Genomic DNA, 27764 nt, shown 5'->3' on the forward strand with positions numbered 1-27764 from the left:
TTCAAAAGTTGGAAAAATTTGCACGTTTGGGATAAGTGTTAAATACGTTTTGACCAAGTGTTGTTACGGATAGCTACGTTTCTATCCGTGGCCAGACGTAGCTATTCGCGCTGTATGTGTGACTGGGGTATAAGAGTGGACATAAAAAAGTGGACCCTTGAATGTAAATACAGATTTGACATAGTGACCCTGTTTTTAATCCCACATGACCCAGATTAGAATTCTTCCAAGATTTTATAGATACAAACATTCTGATAAAGTTTCGTGAAGTTTGAAGCAAAAGAGTGTCCTCTATAGTGTAAGCAAGCTCTTCCTTTGATTTTACCTAGAGATCTTGTTTTCAACACCATGTCACCCAGATTCAAAATCGTCCAAGACTTCGTGAAAACAAACATTTTGACCAAGTTTTATTAATTGAATCAAAAACGTGGTACCTAGAGTGTTAACAAGCTTTTTCTTTAATTTAATCTGGTGACCTAGTTTTTGCCTTCACGAGACCCATATAAAAATTCATTTAAGATTTTATAGAGACAAACATTCTGACCATGTTTCACGCATCAGGTGAAAATGCAACCCCTATTGCACACTACAAGATTTTCTTTGATTTGACAGAGTGACCTAGGTTTTAACCCATATTCAGTCTTGGCCTAGATTTCATAGAGACAAATAATCAGTTCAAATTCTATGAATATCGAGTGAAAAATGCAGCACCTATTGCACATTTTGCTCAGGTGAGCTAACACTCTGCAGCCGTTCAGCTTTAAAATTCGTAAACAATGTCAGATTATGTTATTTATGATACTTTGTAGTCCAATGAATATTCCAGAAGATTACCATTCTTTTTCTTAGTGATAAAATGTTAGTCAAACAGTATACAGTGCCTTGCACATTAAGCCTCTCGCCTACATATTCAGCATAATAACACAACTACCTGTCAGCCAAGTATTTTTTTCATGTACTCTGCTAATTTAGGCTTATGCTATTTTGAGACAAATTTGCAAGCATATCTATCATTCTGACATTACATTTAGGTAGTTTCGTATCTCAGTGACTTCAGGACACAAATGCTGTTACGGTCAGCTGAATGTTAGTAAGAAGTTTTTTAAAATGGCCATAACACAAACATTCAAAACATAGCATTTTAAAAATTAATGTTCTTTTTAAACCAAGACAAGTTTACCTTTATTATTTGATCCTGACAAAAATGGACAATTACATCCATGACTGGAATCTGCAAGAAAAGTATTTGCAGCATCTATTATCTGTTAATCAACATCTGACCTCTTCGTGTGACCTTGCCTTTTGATATAGGTACATGATTCTTGGGCATAACACTCTGTCTCATGACGGTTAACATTTGTACCAATTCACATTAAAATCCTTCCATGGAGGAAGAAGATATGCTTTGGACAATGTTTGTGGACGAATCCGCCAACCAGAGACGTTCCCATAATGCATCCCGTTTTTCAAACGGGCGTATAGAAATAATTGTACTGATATGTTATATTAATACCACATGCAGGAATGAAACCAGATAGATGTCAGGAAACGGGTGTTTTCTAAAGAACTGTATTACAATGGTCCCTGAACCTCTAGTAATATCTGTAATGTAGTTACATTTTTCTCGATAAATATGTTTTAACTTTACCGCCCTCACACCGTTGCTTTGCCTCAACATCCTAACTTGTTGAGCATGTGCATTGTAAACTTCAGGGGACAGCTGAAGTGCAGTCAAGACAGTATATACTTCTTTTACGACTTATCATATGAAAGGGTCTTACAGTATATTTCATGTTATGTATTTTGTTTTTCATTTTGACTAGATTTTGAATGTAAATAAGTAAGCTTGATGTTATATATAAATAAAAGAAATTTCTGGATGTAAGGGTTGAGCGTCTAAATTTTCATCAGTTCAGCCTTACTTATATATATGTAAATTAAAGACCTTGGCTATTAAATTTTGTTAAAGAAAAATACCTTTGCTTTTATTTATATAAAACATCAAACTTACTTATTTAACTTTCTTTTTCAAATTTATAGTTTGAACCCAAATTGTAGAAATATAATAAAACCATAAAAAATTGAAAACGCTACACTTAAAGTGAAAAGTGGTACATTTTTCTACTATATCATGTAAAATAGCCTGGAAAAGTTTGAAAATTATTCAAGTTTTAGTGATGAAAGTATTATATTTGTAAACATGTCATTATGGTTCAATAACTAGCGTCAACATTATGTTTTTTATATGAAATATCCATAATATCCATCCCCTTACCATAAATTTGAACATGAGTTATAAAACTATAATATTTCAACATAATTTTTTCACTAACCTTTCAAAATATTAAATCCATGACATAGTTTTTGAAATATTGACCGAAGTGTAAACATTATCTGTAATGTCCGTCCATGTAATGTACGTCCTCTGTTATTATTGATTTTTAATGTTGAATATATTTTGTTGTTTTCTACCTCTTCCTGTTTTTTTTCTGTTTTACCTGTTACAGTTTAAATTAGATAAAACATATACATAATTCACAAAATTACCTAACAAAAAACACAAACTTTGTAAATAACTGTCAAAATTAATGGATATCTTCAGCAAAGTAAAAAAATACAGTTGTGTAAAAATATATTTAAAACGTTGATTGAGTATCATGGAAAAAGTTGGCAAAACATTATAAATAATCACATTGGAAATTTATAATATTGGACAGACATTACCTTTTTTACTGAAACTACATATTGAAAAAAAAAAATAAATTTGCAGTCCTCACATTTCTTAAAGTTCATAGCTTTGTAATAAATAATTCAATACAATATTCATAATGTTCACCCCACCCCCTCCTACAAAAACATCTTTAAAAGCTGTCATAAACTTATGCTCTATTATCATATATTTTCATGTACTTCATCTGCAAGAAAAATCATAAGATGCATAAAATACTTTCTTATCGATGGGTTAGAGCCATAAGTAATTATCTGCTACTTTCATTATTTTGTAAAAACAGAGGTTAAAGTTTGAAGGATTGTATAATTCAAATTAGCATTCATATTGTTTGTAATGGAATTATTATGATTAAATACAGTAGGTCTTGTTTTTCCTAGTGGTAAATGTTGCAAAATCATCTTAAATTAAAAAATTATTAGCATCTTTTATAGAGATTAGTTTTAGCTCTAAAAATTAAGTCGTTTTGTCAATAAATCAAAATGCCAGTACTGATTAAATACGGATAAACAATTGTGGCAGCCTGGTATAGTCTTCAAACGGAACTTGTCTACCGAACCAGATATATATATTCTCTTATTGCAGGTATTATTTACAAGGTTAGTCAAGAGATCAGTATGCCAGAATTTACTACCAGAAAAAAATTGCATATGGTTCTCATTTACTAGTGTTCTTTATAAAGAAATATAATGCCAAACGCAGAAAGCTTCAGATGTGCATTTATGGTTTGGTGCAATATTCTATTATTCAACGGTGCAAGTATGCTAAAAGTGTATAACATGTATTAAAATAGAGATTTGAATAAAATTTTTGAAAGGAAAAGGCTTGAATAAAACTTTTATTACTGAATAATTATAAGGTATTTCAGTGTGGGGAATCACGTGACCTAAAATGGTACGGAACATGGAAATCAAAATTAGTGTATTCGCTTAGAGCCGTATTTTGGGATTAATGAGGACATATACCAATCTGTTTCGTAATGTTATTATAAGCTATGTCGCCAGTGTGAATTCTGCGGCTGGACCGAGAAATGACGTCATCAAAATGGCGGTCATATTTTTAAAAATTAAATATGTCATCATCTTCAAATGACTGATAGAGCTGTTTGCTTTTGTTGCTTAAAGTGAAGCTTTTTGTAGTTTACATGGTTAACATACATAATTATTAGCATTACTTTATTTTAGATAAAAGGAATGTCATTTATACAATATTAAAGATATATTATGCCTAATTTTCATATTTGAATATATTAACAATTATCGCATATCAGTTATGGAATTATAAAATAACCATGTTTTTGAGCACGAAAGGTAGTATGTTAGGTTTGAATACTACATACTAATTAATGCGTAAGTATTCAAACAAAGTATGAATATATTACGCTTCTAAAACTCTGGAAGTTTGTTTGAAACAAATATTGTTACTTTACATACATTTAATTCTGATTGCAGTATACTTAGTTTATATATTTAGCCAATGTAAAAATGGTTAATGAGGATTGACTAGATTTAGATACACATGCAATGATTAAATATTTATATAAAAAGTGAGCATAGTACATCTTTAAAGGGATGTGAAATAAAGGAAAAACTTTGTTGAAGTAAATTCTATGCTGCTGATGATGATGATGATCGTAATTAAATGTAAATCAAAAATAGAAACCTGTTGATAATTATCTAATAATAATAGTCTTACATAACTGAAAACAGTAATAATAGATTAGACAAACTTATAACCGAAAGCACAATCAACTCGCAGGGACTTGTACTCATGACCCTTCAAAATTATATATTAAAATACTTTAATATAATTCTACATGTATCTTTCTAAATGAGTGCACACTTTTCTTTCTAGTGACCTCTTCTCTTGCTATTTAACACAGCTGGACATAGCTATAGAATGAAAGAAAATTCTTATATCTAATTTATCTTTCACATTTATAAGTTACTTTCAACTTTTCTTTGCTGTTGTTGTGACACTATTGGCCCATTCAGATTGATGTGTCGTCGCCAAACCCTTTTACCACGAAATATCACTCTTCCGTAAAATATACACAGCATTCAGTGAAAACTGACATGATGTCTGAGGAGCATTTACATTCATTTCAGAAATGGCTAAGCCGCTGTATGAAACATCAATGAATTTGCTTCTAACATTTTCTTGACATTGTTTTAACATATGTCTGTTAATATCTTCTCTGTATTAGTTTATACTTGTAAAAATATATCAAAATGTATGATCACAACAACACTAAGCTCAAGTAGCACAACTTTGCTCGATATGGAAACTATGTACGGGTATGATATATTAAACATACGTCGGCAAAATGTGCCCTAGCGTTTATGCAACAGCCTTTTCTATCATTCGAGAATGCATTTGATATGGTGATCGCAATTTCTCTGACATAGACTGATTTTGCATTATGGTAAAGAGATTGTGATAGAACCGCGTCAGTAGGGACACAATTGATCGCGCTAAAATCAGATATGAAACGATTATTGTTGCAAAAGCAATAGAGTCAAATTTGACTGAAAATTAACAGACGCCCTAGTACTAACTAGAAGTGTTATAAAAACAATTTAAGGAAACCAGAGCACCGTAATGCGGAGCAATATAGGCCCGAAGGTATGACATATGACCCATAAGAGTGACCTAGACCTTGAAGCCGGCCATCCGAAACATGCACTATGCATGTCGTTTAGATGTGGCGAACATTTCTGACAAGTGTCTTTAAATCCTTCAAGCAGTTCAAGAGTTACAGAGCGGACACGAAACAAGAGTCATATTTGTGAACACTTGTCTCAATTTCTTCGAAATCCTTCAATGGGTTCAAGAGTTACAGAGCGGACACGGAATTGCTTATGGACGGACAGACAGATGGACACCGGCGTCATAATGTAATACGCCCCCTTCGGGCGTAGAAAAAAATTGGGGTTATTTTTGTTTGTTTTTTGTCAAGACAGGCAATAGCAAATAATAATTGTTGCAAGAGGCCAATGCTCTGTGGGTGAAAAATTACAAACGGCGATCAAAGAGTCTTACAATTTTCAAATACGTCTAAATTCGGCAATAAACATAAAATATGCCAAACTATTGTCGATGGAACGAATATATAGCAATTCAGTTTTTGGACGGAAAGGTTAACATACAAGAGCTTTCCTCTACAGCTAAATCCTTTAGAGGGAAATAATACTCATTCCTCAGGTTGGTACTTACAAGACCATGATAATCAAAGTCTTACTTGGAAGTCCATACCTATTTCATTGCATGTTATCTACGTTGGTTGATTCTGGGTCCTTCAGCAGAAAGCAATAATGACAATTTGAACATGTCAAGGACAGTCACGTTCTCAACTCGTCACAGAATCGACCCTTGCATGTATGCATTAATCCACAAACCTACCGCAACTTTTCTTGGTTGTAAATAATAACATTTTCAGGTTGCAGCCGGCGTATTATACATTAAACATCAAGAAGTATAGAACTAAAATACTTCTTACAAGGGTTATATATTTATGTAGACCACTCTTAGATCATCAGAATCAGATAGCTACTATTAACCGTTCTCTAATTAGGTTGTCTATATTCCAAGAAACTTTGTGAATGGTTGCCATATGTTCTTTGCTGTTGACAATTGTGATTTCAAGAAAGACACTTTTGATAGCAAGAAATCTGTCGTAGATCTGTTATGAAAATTCTCCAAAAATGTTGTTAAATGTTGTGCCAGTCCTTGACAATTGACAGAATTATCACAGAACTTTCCGGAGTTCTCAGAATGCCAGACGATGGCAGATGATTCATTACACAATCTCGATAACCATCATGAAAACTTTCCTTCTCACAAACTGGTCTAAAATGACCGACATGTTCTAATATGAAGATATCAATCCAAACTATGTACTATGGAAAATTTATTGTTTAAAGGCTCCATTACTGTTCAGTAAAGTTTTGAGATCCTGTGGAAACTATTAATCCTTACTTTTGAAAGGCTTCTATCAAAATTAAACATATCTATCGGCAAAGAAATGTTAGAAAAAGGGTAGGCATTCTAATCATTGTATTTGATTAAATGCGAATGTTAAAGGGCGTGGTAGAGTTTAATGCGATGCAAATGGTGGGTCAGCAAATTGGTACAGTGTTTATGTGTAGCAGAGACATAAAACACAAATGAATAGCTGCAGCACTACTGGAATATGATTATATTCGTATATTTTGATGGTATAGCATGTATTAAACAAATATATTCAACAAGAAAATAATCTGTTGAAATAAAGTGGGTGGGGTAATATATATTTTATTATTTCACATTATTAAATTGTTTATATACTTCAATATTGTTATTACATTGACAACACATATTGTAGGATGGAAAACCAGAGATAGTAAGATGAAGTTTTGCTGTGTAACATAAATAAATAATGAATTACGCAAAGTTATATTTTCAAACTTGGCCACCATTTTGATGACGTCATAAATCGGTCCAGTCTCGGAACTCGGACTGGCGACATGTCTTTTTGTGACAATCAGACCTTGTCTAAAAGTTTGGTATATGTCGCCATTAATCTTTTTTCCGATCACCCGGGATCCCCGTTCTGAACACACTACAGATTTGCAAGTGTTCATAACATTTAGTATAACATAACAAGTTTTACAAAGCTGACTTTTCTGTAGAAATTCAGACACGTATCATGCTAAAATCATCTAAAGAGGTTAACTAATTATTGAAAAACGTTACAATATATTTTTCTGTAGCATTTTAGCCGATTCATGGAAATATTTAACAGGAAACGCGTCTTATTTTTTGCAGTATTATTGAAAAAATCTACATTACATTTGTATATGGAGTCTGGTAAACTTATCCCCTTGACCAGGCCCACATATCTGCTACACACCTGTACAGTATTTTTAGCTCATCTGATTTCTTGAAAAAAAATGAGTTATTGTCATCACATGATCGTCGGTGTCGGTGCCGGCGTCGGCGTGTCCTGGTTAAGTTTTATTTTAGGTCAGCTTTACTCCTAAACTATCAAAGGAATTGCTTTGAAACTTGCAACACTTGTTCTCCATCAAGACCCTGTACAACAAGAAACATAACTCCATCTTGCTCTTCGCAAGAATTATGGCCCCTTTTGGACTAAGAAAATAGACTTCTAGGTTATGTTGTATGTTTAGGTAAAAAACTTTCTATTAAACTATCAAAGCTATTGCTTTGAAACTTGCAACACTTGTTCACCATTATAAACTAACCCTACACATTAAGAAGCATAACTCCATCCTGTTTTTTTTTTTGCAAAAACTATGGCCCCTTTTGGAAAATCAGATTTCTTAGTAAAGTTTTGTGTTTAGGTCAGCTTTTCTCCTAAACTATCAAAGCTATTGCTTTAAAACTTGCAATACTTGTTCACCATCTTGAGCTGACCCTGTACAGCAAGAAACATAACTCCATCCTGCTTTTTGCAAGAATTATTTCCCCTTATGGACTTAGAAAATCAGATTTCTTGATTCAGTTTTGTTTTTAGGTCAGTTTTTCTCCTAAGCTATCAAAGCTATTGCTTTGAATCTTGCAACATTTGTTCACAATCATAAGCTGACCCTGTACAGCAATAAACAAAATTCCAGCCTGCTTTTTGCAAGAATTGTGCCCCATTTTGGACTTAGAAAATATCAGATTTATCGGTTAAGTTTTATGTTTATGTAAACGTTTTTTCCTTAACTATCAAAGTTATTGCTTTGAAACTTGCAATAGTTGTTCACCATCATAAGCTGGCTCTGTATAGCAAGAAAAATAACTCCGCCTGCTTTTTGCAAGGATTATGGCCCTTTTTGGACTTAGAAAGTCATGAGTAGGACAATATTTCTATTATACAGAGACAAATAAATCAGATGAGCGTCTGCACCCGCAAGGCGGTGCTCTTGTTTAACATGTTACATCCCGAGACACAAAACAATCATACATAATATATACATGTAGTGGTTATCGGATCACGATTTAAACGTCAACCAAATTCAACGTATATTTAAGCCAATGTATGCGAACTTGGTGAACTTTTATATGTTGTACTGAGGATGTACAATAGTGATTACGGGTCTAGCTAATATATGGCCTGGCCAAGTGGGTAAAGTTTTCAAAACCCACATATCTGTGGGATATTTTTGGAGCGAATAAATCGTCTTGGTATATCGATAATTCAATACTGGTAATTGTTTTATAATACTCTACTCTCGACTTTATGTATTTTTGTTATCATGTTGTTTTTTTTTTGTGGGACTCGAACTTATACCCTTTATCATTTCAATTTCACAGTAATTAGAACTTCTAGAATTTTTTGTGTTACATTTTATTGCAGTTAAACACATAAGTGAAAGAAACTATGTCACAAAAACTCACGCAAAAAACCTGTATCATTTTTAATTGAAACAATACTAACAAAGCCATTACTTAGGTTCAATTGCATTATCTATGCAAAATTTATGCAGCGAGTTTCCAAGAATAAATTAAAACAAAATGAAAAAAGAACGTCTGTCATTAGAATTTTTTCCTCAGTGAGTATTTAAAACCCATTTATATTCTCATTCAGTATGTCCATTTATATCACATAACGTTATTTTGTATTTAGCCCATTGATTTTAATTAGTACACTGTTTTCACATTGTTTACTGAATATATCAAATTTTCTTTTCCATTTACTATTTAAAAAATATTCTTTCTCACTCAGTATTTATATCACTTCCCGTATTTGCATAAAATTTCTCGTCTCATTTAGTGTATATTTCTAAGTGCTCAAATAACATTTCTTTTCTCACATTGTGCTTATATAATCTTCCTTGTTTTCGGTACTACTATGATCGTAACTATATCTTTTCTTGTTTATATGCACTTCTCAGTCCAGTCCCGTCCTCTTCGTCGGTTCATTCGTCCTAACCTTCTACCACCTTTCACCCAGAGCTCCTTACTGAACTGCATTATCTGATGTACTAGTACTACAGTTCCCTGTTTCCTTCTCCCAGGAAATCGTTTTTCGCTTGTGGTTTCTTCACACTGTATTTCAGTGATTAAAAAGTATTCTGCATCGTCTTTAATATCACTGTTTTTCTCTATATGTCCAAAAAGTGATCTTGAAGACTTGAACTTTAATAAGGTGTTATTGTATTATTTTTTTTAAACGACAGGTGACCTAAATGACATTATTCTTTTATTTGCTGGAATATGTTGTACAGAGGGGATTTAGATGGTGTAAGCAGCCTTTTTGTTTGTTTTCTTGTTGGTGTATTATTGGTGGATTGAGGCAATTGGAATGTAACTTTAATATTTAAATTCTTGTCAGACTCGGTTTCCACTAAGGCTTGGTCATTTCTGTAGAAGAAAAGGTATGCAAGATTAGAAAACTAAACAACCGTGCCATTCTGAAATGAAATTTATATTTCATGTCATTTTGAAGCATAAAAGTCCTAGCGTGCTGATATCTTTAAGCATAAAGAATGATTGCAGAGCTTCCGAACAATTTTAAAAACTGAAAAACACATACACGTGTTGCGTATCAGACTGCCAACAGGTAGTACGTGTTGCGTATCATAGCACGTGTCGCGTACCATTTCAATAGTTTGTCCATGTGTTGCAAGAATTCGCGAAATACCATAAACACACACTGTGTATCGTTACTATATGATGAAGACCTAACAGTTACAGATTGAAACAAGCACGAAAAGTTGCTAATTACATAGATTTTTGTGTGCAAAGAGTGATTACATGTACCGTACTATTGCGTTTTTACAGAAAATCATCCCCGGTTCTGTCAAAACCTCGAAGGTTACTCAGAAACTAGAGCGAACGTAGACAATACACACATCGCTGGAAAGAGCATTTGAATGCGCATAGACTGAGCTATAATACAAGTGGAATAGATTTTGCAGTTTTTACTAACCTTTGAAAATTAGTGAAGAAATAAAAATCCGCCATGTTGATTTCTGTGTCCCATACCGTTTTTGGTCACTAGATTCCCTACTGTGTATTTAATCTTTGGGAAACTTTTCAGCTTTAAACAGATCGTATAATGTTTAAACAAAAAAAACAAAAAAAAAAAAAGAAAACAACAAAAAAAAAAAAAAAAAAAGCGAAGAAACAAAACGAAAAAAAAACCAAAAAACATGTCATTTTAAAACATATTTGATACACAGTTTATTTATGTTTGTGTATAAGATCATACCATTATTTCTATTTGTGATTACATCAATGATTGAATGTTTAAAAGAGCAGTTTTGTTCGAAGAAATAAACAAAACACGTCTTACAGCTTTAAATTATTAAAGACATTCTGTAATACAAGTGTTGCGAACTCTTGATGCAGACGGCGTGGACTTGCGTAAAGCTCATCGATTACGAAAAAGGCAATATTTGGTAGAGACAACTCGTCTTTACAATTTCTGCAACCGTTTTTCAAATATAATGACCGGGACTCTCTCTCAGGCCACACAAGCTTTGTGTATGGGAAACGTTATGAAACCAAAGAATTGAGGCATGGTGGGAATGCTGAGAAAACAATGTGTCGGATGGTGGATAAATCTTTTTAAAGATATGCGAGACGCAAACGTACAACGAATTAGATAAAGTGCATGTTGAGTGTTTAAAATTTTGTAACATGCCCCTTCTTTAGGCACAGCTTGACAGAACTGCGCAGCATTGGAACTTACACGATATTCGCAAGCAGAAAAACATCGATGGTCCAAACTGGAAACCAGATGTTATGTATTTTGTTCCAGAACTGATTGACTGCTCCGACTACGGAACAAAAGTTCACTGCGATGATGTACAGACTGACATCGAGTTATAAAGTTCCAGAAAGAAAATTTGCACTCTGGAGTATATTGAACTTGCTTATCTTCTAAAGCCCAATCTACACTTGCCAGGTACTATTGGTGATGCTTTACAACTGTATTGCTAGAAGCAATGGAAGAGTATTCCACATAAAGTTGTCATCAGTATAAACGTTGATTTAATGTTTATTATACATTTGCATTGTTGATGTTTTGTACAATACCATTCATTAACCTTCAGCCAGCTTAATTTTATTAGTGACTAGTGTAGACCCAGAGCAGCCGGCAGATCAGGGTCTACGCTTTTCACTGCTTGGACACTAAAAACTTACCCACTTATTGGACAGTGAACGCACTAGACTAGACCCTGATCAGCCTGATCGATTGTATGCGGGTTGACCTGGGTCTACACTGGTCGCAAAGGGCAAATAAATGTGCCAACAAAGTAATAAAGGTTATGTAATACTGCATATCTGTCAAAAAGGGGTTGTTACAATATACCCACCAGACGCATTTAAATTAGAAGATATGTTTTATGGAACACCTGTGTCGCCTGCTGGCGACTGAAAGATAACAAATCATCTAGCCATGGGAAACATTAATGTCAAGTAATTCGCAATCCTTCCATTAGTTTAAGCATGGACATAAATTGGTGATAGTGGTACTCGATTCTAGGATTACGGAAGTTTCGTATTCCTAGACAACCCTATGAGGATATGCTAGGATTACGGAAGTATTTAAAAGGCATCAAATGTGTGTTAGAACATGCAAAAATTATGTTAAAAACTTGCTTTTTTTACTTAAAATAGCGAGTGTTTTTTTCCTGCCTGCCCTAATGTTTCATGTCATCGATCAACAATTTTGGGTTAGTATAATCTTAAACGATATATTTATGGCGGCGAGCGGAAATACTATAGAAATATCTATACTTTAAATTTTATGAGTTGTTTATACTAAATATGATATTTTTTCTCTGTTTTAAAACATTGGCAGACAAACGAAGCATTACATTCTCAAAAATAGCTCAAAAAGATTTTCAAAAATATAGATCTAGATCCACTTTCAATTTTATGATTTGATTTTGCCTGTCACTTTAAATTTCCGAGCGTATTAAATCGGGAGAAATCAACATCCATATACGTTTCTTTATTTCGTTTTCGCTATTTTAAATGAAATAAGTAAGTCTAAAATATATTTTTTTATGTCGCAAGAAATATTTGATGTCTCTTAAATACTTCGGTAATCCTAGCCTGCCGTCAAAGGGCTGTATAAGAAAACGGAACTTCCGTAATCCTAGAATCAGAGGCAAGGATTACGGTGCCGTAATCGTAGCCACTGCCTAAATTGATTGGATATGCAACTTCAGAATTCAGCAAATATCATAGCAATAGAATGCTACCCATAATATTTCTTCTAATTATGATAAGAACTGATATTCTGCAGTAACAGACAATATTGTCTTACAAAAAAGAAAATGTTCGGCGATCAGATTATGTAAATCTGTTTTGTGTGAGCTAGCGATGTGCATCGAAAAAGGAAACAATGCGTGTAGCTTTTTATACCCACAACCTTTCCCCTGTTTCTCATAATGAGTGAATCCGGAAGAATGAACCTGTTATGCCTTTTGGAATTGCACGGCACGGATTGTACGTTTCCTACGGATTTCTTTGTTTCTTATAAGCTCAATGTCATTGGTCAGACATGACTTTACAACATCGTTAATTACTATAATACATAAAACTTCAAAAATGCCAATATATTTATATTAAGATACATTATACTTAGGTTTTGCGTTTATCTTTACTATTGTTTGTTTTACTGGTGTGAACCCCTAAAGTTTACATGAGCAAATTCGTCTAGTCTGTTTGAAGTGCATCGAAATTCTGTTCAGGAACAATATATCGATGATCATTTGACTACAGCTAGTGTTGTTTTCGTGCATAAACTAGAGCTATCACTCAAGGTGTTTCATACTCCCACCCATACATTCATACAGTATGTAGTAAAATACAAAGGGGCATAAGTTGCAATAGAAGTATCATATCTGGCCCACTGGCACTATGACTATATGTGAGGATTTGGGATGTAGTAAATTTCTTTCTTTATTTTGTTATAATTTTTTTCACTACTTTGACACAGAAAACAATTAAATTAATAAAGGTCCATAATAAGTGTCATAAGAGTTTTGTCCCGTTTCAGGGAGTCGTTGCGTGTACGACCGAAAGAAAAAAAAAACAATTATAAATCTTCATGTGAATGATAAATTTTCTTTGAGGGTGGTGGGTGGGGGGTGAGTGCAAAAAATGCCATTATTGCAATCAAGGGCATTAACTCAAGTATTATTGATCATATACAACTAAAATATTAACTGATAAAAGACATTATATCCATATAACATTTGAGCAATAGAGCTTCCATTGCGCTAAAAGTGTCAAATAAGGTATTTCGGAACATTTCAGGGGCTACAACTCCTGTGTTGCTGGTTCGACTTAGCTCATCATCAAACGTGTCTAGTGTTTCAAGATGAATAGTCTGGTTCCTGTCGTACTATGTATTAGTCCGGATTACCTGCCCCTTCACTGTCGATTGGGTCAGGCAAACGCTATCAATGGCGGCGTCCACTGCAAAGTGTAAACTCAATCAATATTCTTGATTTTTTTATTAAGGAGTTAAAATTTTAGAATAATGTAAGTTTTGTTATTCGTATATGGCCAGTAATTTTTAAATGTATTGGTTTTCACGGTTAATGTCAATAATTGATGACATTTTACTTGAATAGATTTCGATGTATGCTAGATTTCGGATATATAATTTTTCTGTTTCCTTGTTAATCGTACCAGTTTATTTTTACACCTGGTTGCGTTTCTGTGTTATATGTTTTACAATCATATGGGCAGTTTGTCCTCATTTTAACTATTTCTTGATTTAATATGCGTTTTACAAAAGTGTTGGGTGGTTAAAATCTACAGACCTCAACAAAAGTCCAGTCACAATATTATCACGTTCATGTTGTTGTTCTTTTTTTGTTTGTGGTGGGGCAATCTAAATGTGAAAATATTGAAGGACCAAAATAATGGAGGATAAATCACAGTACACAGTCAGTCAAAGTTAATGGTTTTGTATCAGTGTGTATATAGATTATTAGATCTATACATACATGTAGAGCCCTAAATAGGGCTACCCCTATTATGCTTCAGTCAAACAGCAGCATGTCAGTACATGCGATTACCTGTTTAGACGGAATTGAGGCTATGACTAATAGATTATGATATTGATTATCTGATTAGCAGAAGACTTTAACTCTGAAAGTCATATACAAGACATATGAGTCACTCATAATACAGTGAAAATAATGTTTCAAGTATTTTGCGGCATGGTATAGATATGCGTTTTCCATCCATTACTATTCAAATTAGATTCTGCTAAGTGTTTTCATTAGCTAAGTTGGTAGAGCATCTGACTTGCAAGCAGAACATCACAGGTTTGAGTCCTGTATTGGACTTCACAGTTTTCTGCTCCTATTATAATTTCATTGCTTGTGCATATTGGCATGTATACTCAGTGAACGTTAATCATGTACAGACTCAGTTCATGTATACATAGCTGTAAATGACCAGAAATTTTGTAATACCACATATTTAATGACTTTTGTTCAATATTATATAGCCGTCTCTTTTATGTCATGTTATGCATTTACATGTATCTATGGTGTGTTAGGTGTATATCATTTGTATAATTTACCTGAATTTGCCAACATTGTTCAAATCTTTAAAAAATAGCAGAAGTAGCTTCCTCGTATGGTGTTCAGCAGTAATAAATTAGATAGTGCTGGATTTGGTTTTAACTTTAATGTTACACTGACAGAGTTGATTATGTCATGTGTCTAATTAATTTAATGCATGATGTTGCAGTGAAGCAGCACTGTAAAGTTAGGTGTTGAGCTCACTGCTACAAGTAGACACTGTTGTTTATATGACTGTAAAAAGTGTTGAAGAAGTTTAACCAAACACAGACATGCTAAGAATTAAATATCCAAAAAGAACTATATTCAGTGCGGAGCATTTATAAATTTGAAGCCCATAATTATGTATGTTATCTCAAATAAATATTTGCAACATTGCAGAATTCGTATTCTTCTCAAAAAAAAAAAAGAAAAAATGCAGTAAATCATTGTAAATATAGATCTTTGGTTGTAAGATGATGAGTTTAACTTTAGGGGACAAGTTGACCTGATATGCAAATTTATTTATATATGAGCCGTGTCATGAGAAAACCAACATAGTTTACAACTAGCATGGATCAAGACCAGCCTGTGCATCTGCGCAGTTTGGTAAGGATCCATGCTATTCGCTTTTATAACTTATTGTAATTAGAGAAACTGTTAGTGAACAGCATAGATCCTGACCAGACTGCGCGGATGCACAGGCTGGTCTGGATCCATGCTGGTTGCAAACCCACTATGTCGGTTTTCTCATGGTACAGCTCATTTTTATATATGTGTACTTTTCAGAATATGGATCATTGCTATTCCAAGGAAAAAGAGCTACAAAATGAGAGAATTCCATCAGTATTTGGCACAGATCATAGCTACAACAAAATATGTGACAATACTTGTAGAACTCCAACAAATAATCGTAAGAGAGAAAGAAGTACACCGGCTGGGAAAACTCCCCAACAGCCTTCAAAAATTGGAACTGCAGTTTTATCTGTAAGTTGTGCTGTAAAACTAAAAGCAATTTAATACTGTATGTATGCAATTGCCTATATATACAGAAAATACTTAAACATACATTACATGTAGATTGAGTGAAATCAAACCATTTTTGTATTTGTAATAATAGTTCACAAATTATAAAGGAATATTTGCATCTTTTTCATCCTAGATATTGTGTTCAAAACATACTACTCCTCCATGTTCCCATGATATCTGTGTGGTGATTATTTGTCTTTATTTCATTTAATGCAGGGTCAGAAACGCAATACTTCTTGGACAGAACCGGAGAAGGACTATTTCATTCAATATGTCAAACACACACCACTAAATAAAACGCTTACAGATTACTGGGAGAAATGTGCTTCTGCCATGAATGCCAGATTTCCAGCCGGGATGCGTAATGGTATAATATGTTTAGATTGATCTATTTTGATTAAATTTGGCCTGGCATACATCGGTATGTCTGTCATCAACTTCCACATAATCGCCACTTTTTCAATTTAAAATTTGTAAAGTTTGGTTGTAATTTTTCTCAAATGAGTGATTTAGTGACAATATTTTCCCCAGTTGTTTCCTAACAATCTAGACTAGCTCCTAGTCTATGTTAGATTTTTTATTATTTTTTTAGTTTGATTGTAGCCAGTCTATTTTGTATGTCCAATAAATAGTTTAGTGCTGCCTTGCAAATTTTAGGAACTTTATGTATCGATGTCAAATCTGACTCCGGCCAAAGTGATAAGGATCAGTGGTTTACACATCAATGGCTAGTTATATAACTTTTAATCACTGGCATGATGTACTAAATTATAATCTTGGGAGTATATTACCGATAGATGCAAATCGACTCTCATAGCATTTTGGATGATACAATTCTGATATTAAATTTTACAATCTACGAGAAAATCTCTAAAATAGACTGGATTTTTCATTATTACATATAATTAAAGAAAAAAATGACAAACGTTCCAGTTTTTTGACAAATTCTTTATTATCAATCTAGTGATTGAAACATGATTTTTTTTTTCACTCAGGGCTTGCATGCAAGGGATTGTCGCAGAAGTTATTTATAACCCCATTAAGAGGTCATACAGAATCCTCCTTAGATGAAAAAGACATTGCATCTGGATTCTGTATGTTGTCAACCCAGGATGTAATGACACGGGATGTAGGGACACAGACTGCCTTGTCTCTTCCAGTCAACACTAATACTAGTAATAGGTATGAGAATGGCAGGTTAATGTAACTTTAAAAGCTTTCTCAGTCCGTATTTATAGTAATGTAAGATGCTATTGGCAATATCCATATTTAGGTTCTGGGCTGATTATCTACACTGTCGATAAGATTTTTTTTAATTTCCACATAAAATCACAAGGTATTTTATGTTCATAGGGCTTTATCACCCCTAACTCCAGTTAAAAGAGGCAGTCCCAGAGCAAGAAATATTTTCAAAATAAGTGTTGAATTTGTAGCCTTTTGGCTTTTAATTATTATAATTTTAACTTTCCAGGTTGTGTGCTATTTACAAAATAGTTAACTTAAAGTCAAATTGTCATCATTTGTGTGTGTTTATATTTTTAAGTTTCGATGTTAAAGACGGTGAATGGTTGTTTATGGAACCAAGAAAAGAACTTGAGGTATATAGGTACATTAATGTGTGAATGTCTGCAGTAAATATCAGCCATGTAATGATTTTTTGCTCAGTAACTTGACTGTACTGCTCCAGTTTGAATTGATTTTACACAAAATGGGGATGTTGTTTGGTTTGCATATAAGCCTGTCTTAAGAATGCTGATTACATTTCATCAACCTATTACTAACAAGAATAGAGAACTCTGTGGCTGAGTGGTGGCTTTGAATTTCCCTAACTGCTGTGGGTTTGAACCTGTCTTGTGGCATGAAATTCTTTCATGTGAGGAAGCTGTTCAATTGCCTTAAGTCAGTAGTTTACAGGATAAAATAAATTTTAGAGGGGCACCTAGGGTCTTCCTCCATTACAGTCTTCCTTCACCATAAAAAGCTGAACAGTCACCATGTGACCTAAACTATGTCAGTTTGATGTTAAACTGAACAAAACTTTGTTTAGAGTAAAATAATCCTGAAACATCAATGTTAAGTTCTGTTTGAAAAAAAGGTACAGAAGTCTAAACATTCCCAAACTAAAGATTAACGTTTGTGACCGAGAAGGCAACAGAAGTACAAACATTTTCGTGGTCAAACTGGCAATAATTATTTCATTCTTCAGATGTAACTTTAATTAATTGGTATTTAGAGTTCTAATTATTGGTTTGTATTTTCCTGTTACAGCCAGTTGCCAGTGTTGGTGCAGAATACCTGCATAGAACAGCTTTAAAGCGATTAAGGCATTATCTTGGTATATCTGACGGAGAAAAAGCAAGCCTGATTGATGTGCTGTGTAAGTAATTATTTTTATAACCTGCACGATACAAAGTATAAAGAGAGCTATCCTACTCTCCCCAGATTCTACACTATATTACAGATAAATCTGCTTATAGTATTTTCCAGTCATACAAGAATTTGTTTTCCTCTCTATAGTTCAATGTAAGAATGCTTCATATATTATACCATGTATGAAGAGGTCTTGGTTCAAGTCCCAGTGGAGAGTATTTTACCATAAACAAATGTGGACTGGACAAAAAGTATAATTGTTCTTCCAAAAAAATAATTTACTAAAAAGTAATGTAACAATAGGGTCATGATGGCCCTATATCACTCACCAGAGTTGGTCTGGCTTACTGACCTAGATTTTTACTCCGCATGACCCAGTGTCGAATTTAACCAAACTATCATAAAGACAAACATTCTTGTCTTAGTTAAGTTAACTTCATGGATTTATTTCAGACTTGAATTAGTTGTTTCTCATTATCACTCATATCATATGACACAAATGTCAACTCTCACACAATATTTCATGAATAGTGGCCCTGTTTCACTCAGAATTTCGTTTTAAAATTTTTATGTACTTTCACTCTTAAGCATCGAAATAGTCAAAAGTACTGTCATCTCTGACACCTCTTGTTTAATAGTTATTTGACTGAGGTAATACAAGCTGACAATAATTAGCAAAGAGAACTCGGATGTATACAAGGCATGGTTGATTTACTACATATCCTTACATCAGTAACACATTTGTATTGCTGGCATTTGTTGCATAGTTAGTTAGACAGTTTGAATTGCTGTCATAAAAAAACATTCAGTTTCTAGTGACTTTTTTTTTATTAATCATTAGGCTCTGGTACTCCACGGCAATTTGCAAGAGCTCTGATGTCATCATCATTAGCAGAAGAAATAAAGGCTCTCCTGATTTTTGACATAGAAATGGACGTACGGGAATGTTGCTCAAAAAGTAGTATCCTGAGTAATAAGCAGTACGAAGATCTGAAAGAGTTCAAATGGTCAGATATTTTAAATGAGCTTGTAACAAGACAATCCACATTGGCTGAAGTGCTGTTAGCAGTGGCTTTGCCTACTGGCAAAATTGGCTGTAGAAACCCTATAGAAACCCTCTGTCCAGTGGTAGCAACTGTCTATGGAATGCTAATGAAGCAGCGGTCTGGTCAGTTGAGTGCAGTTCAGAAGTTTATTACGGCCAGCCTTGCAAATGAGCAGACACATCAAAAGGTATACCTGTTATCAATGTTGATCTTGTTTTTCTTTTGATATCTGGAATGCCATTACATATATTTATGCAGGGTATTTTTCCATGGAAAAAAAGTCAAGTACTTCTTTGTCAAAATTAATGGAGCAGAAACAATATTTTCTGCATAATGTAAAATGTATCTGGAAAAAGTTTAGAACTATAAAATCTTGATGTTGAAAAATAAAATTGTTTTCAGACCAAGAAATCAGGCTCATGAAGACATAAGTACTTTATCTTGTTTGTCCTTATGTAATTCATGCAGCATACTGATGTAAATATAACCTTGATTCTGTCTTATTGTCTAAATGCCCTGAAAAGAAAATTAATTGGGCACATTTAGTCATTGACTATCAAAGTAGTAATTTTTTGCTTCATGAAATTCACTCTGAAAAAAGGGCAAAGGTATAAAAAGCAATGATGTATATTTTTGGTGAATGGTATTCCTGTTTTTCCCTTAAAGTTTCAAGTTGTTTTATATTTTCTGTTTTGTTGTTGCAGTTTGTTACAAGTTTCCAGTTAAAGATTTGGATCCTAATTACCTTTCATCACCTGTCACACAGTTTACAATCCTTTTGGTTAAAATCTCAATGGCACATGTGTGGTACTGTTTCCATGTGCCATAAGATATTTCCATTTAGGTAATGTAATATTTTCTGCTATTGGAATTTTGTTACAAGTGTTCAATGAGACATTTGCATATTCATTGCCTTTCACATCACAAGACATATGTTTTACAATCCTTTTGGAGATAATGTGCGATAAGATATTTCCATGTTGGAGTTACATTTTAAAAACAGTCTTATGTAGTGAGGTTTTTAAAGAACAGACTACAGAATGTAGTAAGCATATTGTAAATGTATAGAGAAAACTTAGCACCTAACCACACCTCTCAGTGTTGGAATAAAACTATACAGTTTTCAGAATTTTTTTCTTTTACATGGACCACTTTTGAGAAATACTTAAATTAAGCATCTATTTGCATTGCATCATATTGAATAAGCTGCTTAATATGTATTGAAAAAAATGCTGATTTGACATATTTAATTCCACTGATTTTACTTACATTGTAATACATTTCACAGTTGTATGATCGTCTGCAGAAAGTAGGTGTCAGTCTAAGCCATAATGGAATGCTACAGTTTATGACGGATGTATCCTGCAGCTTTAATTCTGAGCTTATCGACAGTGTGAAGGATGGGAAAAGATTTAGAATCATTGGTGATAATATCAACTTTCACATTGCTGTTGCACAGGCAAGAAAAAATGTTGGTAAATCAGGACACATGGAACATTGGTTTGGATCAGCAGCAATAATTCAAAATGTGGAATTCCCAGCATTGTCAGATATTGCTCCCCAGCGTGATTTGCTCCAACTGCCATATAATACTTTTCTGCTGTCTCAGTCAGATTTGAACGAAGAAGTGTATTACATGTCATACCTTGCTGCGCAGATTATGGTTGAGCATTTTCCGTGGTTGCAGTTTGCTAAGGCTGCAATGAATGAAGTAGGGGACAAAATTCCTGGTATGAATGTGCGAAATAAAGTGATACCTCTGCCTATATTGTACAAAAATGAGCAAAAGTATGCAGATGTCATTGACATTCTCGATTCATACCAGGAACCTTGTGACTCAACATTTGAAAAAGCTGAAATAGAACCGCAAAAGGTCCACATAGGTGGTGATCAGCTTACCCGTGAGAGATTTTCTGGTGCTAGGCGCCTCCGAGCAGCAGCCTTTACTGAAACTGAGCGGTTGGAAAGACTTCATCCAATAACATTTGAATTATTCCATTTACAGATGACTGTATTGAATACTTTTTACCAAATTTTATATAGTACGCAAAGCACAGAGTCATTTACATTATATAGCCAAAAGGTCAGACTTGATGTTAAAAACCATTATGATAGCTGCAAAGATCTTGCAGAATCAGTGATAAAAGCCTATGTGATTGAGGCAGCTTGTGAGCATATAGGACTGCCAGATACAGACATTGTTCCTGAAAATATTCCAGACACTGCCCAAATGTCATTTGAAGAGATCAGAAGTTGGTTAGTTGGTCAAGTATCCCCTATCATACAAAAGGTTACCAAATCAACTAAAAATGTTCTAAATGGCACATATGTTCAAGAAGAAAATCCAGATCCTGTGTACATTTATGGAAACATTGTTCTTGAGTTAGGATTAATTTTCATGAACCTTTGTAACATTGTAAAAAGCCCAAACAGAGACCGGTTGCTGAATGTTATGAAATATCTGATGATGATGTTGAAGGGTCACAACAATAGGTCAAAGTATGCTCTTGAATTACTTAGGTTGCTATGTCATCAGTTTGCACTGCTGAGTGAAAGAACTGCGCACGAGACACTTTATGGTCTTTTCGTAAATACAGGAAAATCAATAATTCCAGCAGACTTACAGATGGAATACTTAGTGAGGCTTACAAAAGGTCACTTACGGACTATGTGCTCTAACGTAACAGAACAATCCTTAGTTAAACGGAATAGTTCCTTTTATGGTATGAATGAAATATCCGAGCATTTTGACAAAGAAACTTCTACAGTCACGCGAGCACAAAAACATAAGAGGTTGTCATCCTTTGAAGATGAAAATAAAATAATAAAAAATCTTAGCAAAATTAGACCCTTTCTGGAAACTCCCGGTCGTCAAGTTGAATCGATGGAAAAAGCCTCCAAAAATCCAATCACCAAATTAAATTTGGATGATTTCATCAAGTGGATTGAAAACCATAAGGTCAATTTGTTCTATGAACTGTAGACAACACTTGATGGCGTGATAGGTTTTAATTTGGATCTTGTACAGTAAGACCAGAGTTATGGCCCTTGACTTTAAAATAGGATTAAAACAGGTTAAGTTTGTGTCATATATATCATAAAGTATTTGTCCCAGACTTATGATACATTAAAGGAATATTACTTAGCATGTGAAGTTGTGCATTTGTGATTTTGTTAGAGATATCACTTGGTCAGACCAGAGTTGTGATTATATAGCATGTGATGCTGCACACCTGGTGTTCTGTGGACAGTTTTTCGAAACTTCAACCGGCTGTTAAAGTAACCGCTTGCTAAATTTTGATTCAAAACACTAGTCTTGGTGGGATGACTAGTATGATGTTTCGATTTTATTGTAAACAATTTTCGGATTTCATCATTCTAAACTAAAACATTTGTTTTTCGAAGTTTTCTAAAATGTCGAAAACTAACCTTAAACGTTAATCAGCTGTCAGCTTAATGGCCAGTTAAAGTTTCGAACAACTGGGCCCTGTTTGTGATTTCACTAAGCCAAAGTGGAGTTACAGTTATTGAAACAAAAAATGGTACATGATGTTATTGCACATGGAGAATGAAAGGATATTCAGAACACAAATTTTATCAGTAAAAAACTGCCTGCTCAAATTGAAGGCTTTTTATATTAGTATCATTCCAAATTGTAGTGTACATAATTTTTCAATGACACATTGGAACACTTCAAAAACTGCAGTATCTCAATTAACACCCATATGTTCAAACTGCCACTCTAGTGCAATATCAGGGTTACATATGCTGCAACATGTTTGTAATTGAACTGGTGTGTGAAAGCCGAAGTAGCTATTAATTATTTCCCTTTTACACTTGGAAGTGTCTGTGCAATATTCCTTCATTTCTTTTCTCATTGAGACTGAAGCTAAATCTCCTCTGTTGAAATACAGAATGGCCTGTGAATCTGAACCTGTCATTCCTGCGCGTCCAATCTCTTGAACATATGCTGAAAAAGACAGTTGTGTTTGAAGTTTAGATAATGATGTGTATATGTAGAATGAAATTCAAGGTGATTACTCTTATATTTCAAAAAGCATTTGTTATGATATTGTATAACTTTAAATTATCTTAATATGTTATCTAATTTATATCAGAAGAAGAAGTATTTACTGATGTTATTGTTTATCAAAGACAAAGACCAATGAAAAAAAAAAGAAATCACAGTTATGACTTTAAGTGATTTTAATTACATTTTTGTATTTAAATATTCTTGGATGATGGATCTGAAATGAAACAGTACATGGTGCTGGACAAGTGTAGTGTTATTCATTGTTTGTATATTTTATGGTCCATCCATACTATTTAACTGTAACAGAATTCCACTTAAGCTCTCACAAAGGTGTGTTGCACAATTCATGTCCTCAAACAGTAGCATTCAACCAGAGTCTGCAATCATTTTGCTTGGTTGCTGTGCTTTGAAAGGATATTACAGATTTTTCATTAAATGGAGTGGCTCTGTTGAACAAAATTAATGGTACCTTTTTTGAAGAGCAAGCTATATGTAAAATTAAGACATACTTTCCAGTGAAGTTGGTGGACCGGCATGAATAACTCTTTTAACCTGTTTCAGATCTGCTCCCATCCCTAGTGCCACAGTTGAAAATATCAGCCTGATATGACAATCTCCATCTGGCTTTTGCAAGTTTGACAGAATGGCCTCTTTCAGCTGTGGAGTTTTAGCAATATTATACAATTAATTAATTGAGCTGCACCGTTTGAAAACCAATATTGACTTTGCAATCAGCATGGATCAAGACCAGTCAGCGCATCCGCACAGTCTGACCAAGATTCATGTTGTTGACTTTCAAAGACGATTTCAATTAGAGAAACCATTATCAAACAGCATGGATCATGACCAGACTTTGCAAACCTACTAACGGTATGTTTGTTCATCATGGCACGGCTCAATTTTTTTTAAAATTCTGATAAGCTATATTAGTTGAATTTAATGCAGTGGCCAATTACAAGTCCACCACTGTAATACTGTAATTCGGAAATTGGGTTTAGAAAACATTACTAAGTTGAACTTAGAGAGTTTAATAATAGCTGATATGCAATGCTATTTCATAAAACTTACTTTTCCGGAATCTTTTTCCATAGAAGAGTGAAACATGACGACTCTGGAGTTCTCAGGTCTGCTCTCTCCAGCATAGAAATAACTTCCAAATTTTTGTCTTGCAACCTGGTAGCCATAACCCAGCAACTGCATTAATTTACAATAGATGATGGTGATAGGAAAGGTATCCTGTTTTTTCATCAGTTCATCTATTACAGGACTGAATATGTAATAGTATGGTGTTTCTGCAGTTTCCTTTTGCATTGGGACTAGGCCTGCTGCTAACTATCAGTGCAATGTTATTTTTGGCAGGGCTTGCACATAGTGCAGAGAAGTCTTTCATAAGAAGGCTCTGACTGATCTGCTTCTGCCCACATTCTGTTACTGTTGCTGACAGAGCAATGGTTCTGCATTTAAGTACTGACCTTATCTGTGCAAGTTTCTTGAACTGTGGTCTGAAGTCTTGGCCCCATTCTAAAATGCAATGAGCCTCATCAATCACCAAGTACACATTGATGTTTCTTTGCCTGAAATTTTCTGAAGAGAAGTAGTCATAAAAGTCTCAGTTATCAAGTACATCCTCAGGATGACTCAACATGTAATTAATCTCTCCGTTTTTAACTGGAGTAAGGTCAGATTTTAGACGCATCGCCATGCAACCAAGTTTTTCCATCTGTTGTTCAATAATGGCATTGAGAGGAGCTATTATAAGAACTAAACACCCAGTGTCAAAAAATGGAAGGAGCTCATATATCAAAGATTTGCCATAACCAGTAGGCAAAGAACAAATACAATCCTTTCTTCCAGTTATTGTCAGTATTGCTTCTGTCTGAAGTTCCTTCAATTTGTCTATATTCAGACCAACTGCCTTATTGTATAGTGCCATTGCATCAGAAATCTTTTTACCCTGGAAGAATATTATACATACATATGTTAGGAACAATTATTCAATTTTGTCTTAATAATTGATTATGATTAATAATGAATACTTGATTATGATTAATAATGCAATATGATTTTATCCCATTTTCTTGACATGTATGTGAAATTTGCATTAATTTTTAGAATAGATCTGCTTATAGTTTACAGTAGTTTAATTGTTAGTCTTTCCATTTTGTTTTTTTCCAGCCTGTATATGCAGCTCTATGTGCTTTCAATGCTAACTTTTGACTATTAATTTAAAGTATCTTATATTTAACAATGTGGTTTTCTTATCTTTGTAGATTGTATTGTTATAAGATAATCATGTTATGTTGGAAATTAGCCTGTATAACCTAATGCTTACATGTTTGTTATAACCAACGCTCAATAAAGATTATCATATCTTAACTTATCTTATGATTCAAGACTTACCGGTAACATAGTTGGGTATAGGATATTGGTGCACTTACACCATATTGCTATATACATGTAAGCTAGCTTTTATGGTATCAAGCGTTTTCATCTAGACATTTCTCCTGTAAACTTTCCACGTCCTGATTGTTTCACCCTAAATGTAAGAAATCCAGGCGCCCAACATAAACAACTCACGAGAACAAAATTAGGGTGTGTATATAGTAATGTGTAAGGGTGCACTTATACTGCCTTGCTATATGAGGTAGCTTTCATAGTAATGTGATAGAATATCTGCCTTAGGCTTAGATGAGACAGGTCCTGGGTTCGATTCCCTGTATTTCAATTTTTAAAGACAGAAAAGACTTGATTTTACTAGATTCAATGCATATCTTTTGCAGTCTGTACGCAAGTGTCGGGATTTGAACCCGAATCTCCACAGGGATTACTCCCATATGGTGTTCTACCATTTAACTACCCATGCTTTGTACACAGTTACATTTGTATGCACTTTTGAGACAGTAAAACCAAGCATTTTCTTCAATGATTGGAAATTCTAGCACACTTTCCGTTATAAGCTCAACTAATCAAAGAATAGGGAAGCTATCCTACTCGCCCGAGTGTCGGTATTAGCGTCACACAAAGGTTAAAATTTTGCATTCCACCCCAAATATTTTCAAAGTCCATTGAGATATTAGTTTCATATTTTGTATACTTGTTTACCATCATGACCCCAGTCTGTAAACAGGAGTAGACAACTCTATCAAACATTTTGACTAAAGTATGACCCCTTTTCGACTTAGAATATGCTTATTTTAATATTAAAGTTTACGTATCTCCCCAAATATTCTTAAAATCCATTGAAATATAGCTTCGATAGTTTGCATACTTGTTTACTATCATCGCCCTAGTCTGTAAAAAGGAGACAACAACTCTTTCAAGCGATTTGACTGAATTATGGCCCCTTTTCAACTTAGAATATGCTTATTTTTAATGTTACAGCTTTATTAACAGCTTAAATTATACTATCAAGCACTGAGAATAGTCGAGCACGTTGTCTACTGAAGCTCTTGTTTTTAAAAAATATAGACATATTGATATTGTATTGTCCAATTTAATTGACCTGTCAAAACTTTGTGTGTAAACAAATCATATCCACAATGTGTATATCAGCTGATGATGAAATATATACCACTCATTACCACTAATGGATCCAGGGGTTTGGGGGTGAGGGAGAATCCGGCTCCCACCCAAACATTGCCGCACCATTATGTAATTTTTGTCTCCTGTTCTAGGTAATTATAAAGTAAGGGCAAAGTATACATTTTTTCTCACTCGCTACATTTGGGAATATAATTTGTCTGTGCAGATGCACAGGCTGGTTTAGATCCATGCTGTTAACAAACACACTATGTTGGTTTTCATGTGGCACGGCTCATATGCATTTTTTTCTTGATAGCTGTGCTGGCACATTTAAAATCTGACAAAGTTTGCATGAGCTATTGTATAAATAGTCCTAGGACCTTCCCCATAAAATTCCTCAGAAATTGCGCTAAGAAATTCTGAGACCCTTGCCCAAGAACAAGTCTGACAATTCATAAAACATAGCTATAATTAGCTTATTTGTGTTGATTTTGTCACAAAACCTG

The 27764-nt window shown here is 34.0% G+C and overlaps 2 protein-coding genes and 1 pseudogene across 7 annotated transcripts in view; 1 reads left to right on the forward strand and 2 right to left on the reverse strand.

Moving 5' to 3' along the window:
• Positions 1-2482, reverse strand: part of LOC128559083 (uncharacterized) — a 33495-nt gene extending 31013 nt beyond the window's left edge. For all 3 annotated transcript variants that reach the window (XM_053550101.1, XM_053550097.1, XM_053550099.1), the window contains exon 1: positions 2334-2482. The gene's annotated coding sequence lies outside the window, so the exon portion shown is untranslated. The remainder of the gene's footprint in view (positions 1-2333) is intronic.
• Positions 2483-8794: 6312 nt separating this feature from the next.
• LOC123554926 (uncharacterized) lies at positions 8795-26112 on the forward strand. 4 transcript variants are annotated; one of them, XM_053550104.1, is made up of 9 exons: positions 8795-8924; positions 16048-16245; positions 16504-16654; positions 17283-17469; positions 17831-17885; positions 18556-18664; positions 19499-19890; positions 20408-20547; positions 20992-26112. In XM_053550104.1, exons 2-9 carry the CDS (start codon positions 16051-16053, stop codon positions 21014-21016), a joined length of 1254 nt encoding a protein of 417 aa, XP_053406079.1. In that variant the 5' UTR covers positions 8795-8924; positions 16048-16050; the 3' UTR covers positions 21017-26112. The 4 variants fall into 4 exon arrangements, with proteins under 4 accessions (XP_053406079.1, XP_053406078.1, XP_053406080.1 ...); XM_053550103.1 differs by lacking the exon at positions 8795-8924 and adding an exon at positions 10043-11630; XM_053550105.1 differs by lacking the exons at positions 8795-8924; positions 20992-26112 and adding an exon at positions 13866-14224 and having other exon boundaries at positions 19499-19824; positions 19857-19890; positions 20408-20546.
• On the reverse strand, positions 23414-25669 carry LOC123532864 (ATP-dependent DNA helicase Q1-like; annotated as a pseudogene).
• Positions 26113-27764: the final 1652 nt, after the last annotated feature.

This window comes from Mercenaria mercenaria, chromosome 8, assembly GCF_021730395.1.
Source record: "Mercenaria mercenaria strain notata chromosome 8, MADL_Memer_1, whole genome shotgun sequence".
Classification (NCBI taxonomy): domain Eukaryota; kingdom Metazoa; phylum Mollusca; class Bivalvia; order Venerida; family Veneridae; genus Mercenaria; species Mercenaria mercenaria.

Excerpts from the sequence above, each read along its gene's own strand:
- LOC123554926 (XM_053550104.1), top strand. The coding sequence starts at position 16,051 with ATGGATCATTGCTATTCCAAGGAAAAAGAGCTACAAAATGAGAGAATT. Across the intron at positions 17,470-17,830 it reads AACACTAATACTAGTAATAG|TTTCGATGTTAAAGACGGTG; the intron begins GTATGAGAATGG and ends TATATTTTTAAG. Across the intron at positions 17,886-18,555 it reads AACCAAGAAAAGAACTTGAG|CCAGTTGCCAGTGTTGGTGC; the intron begins GTATATAGGTAC and ends TTCCTGTTACAG.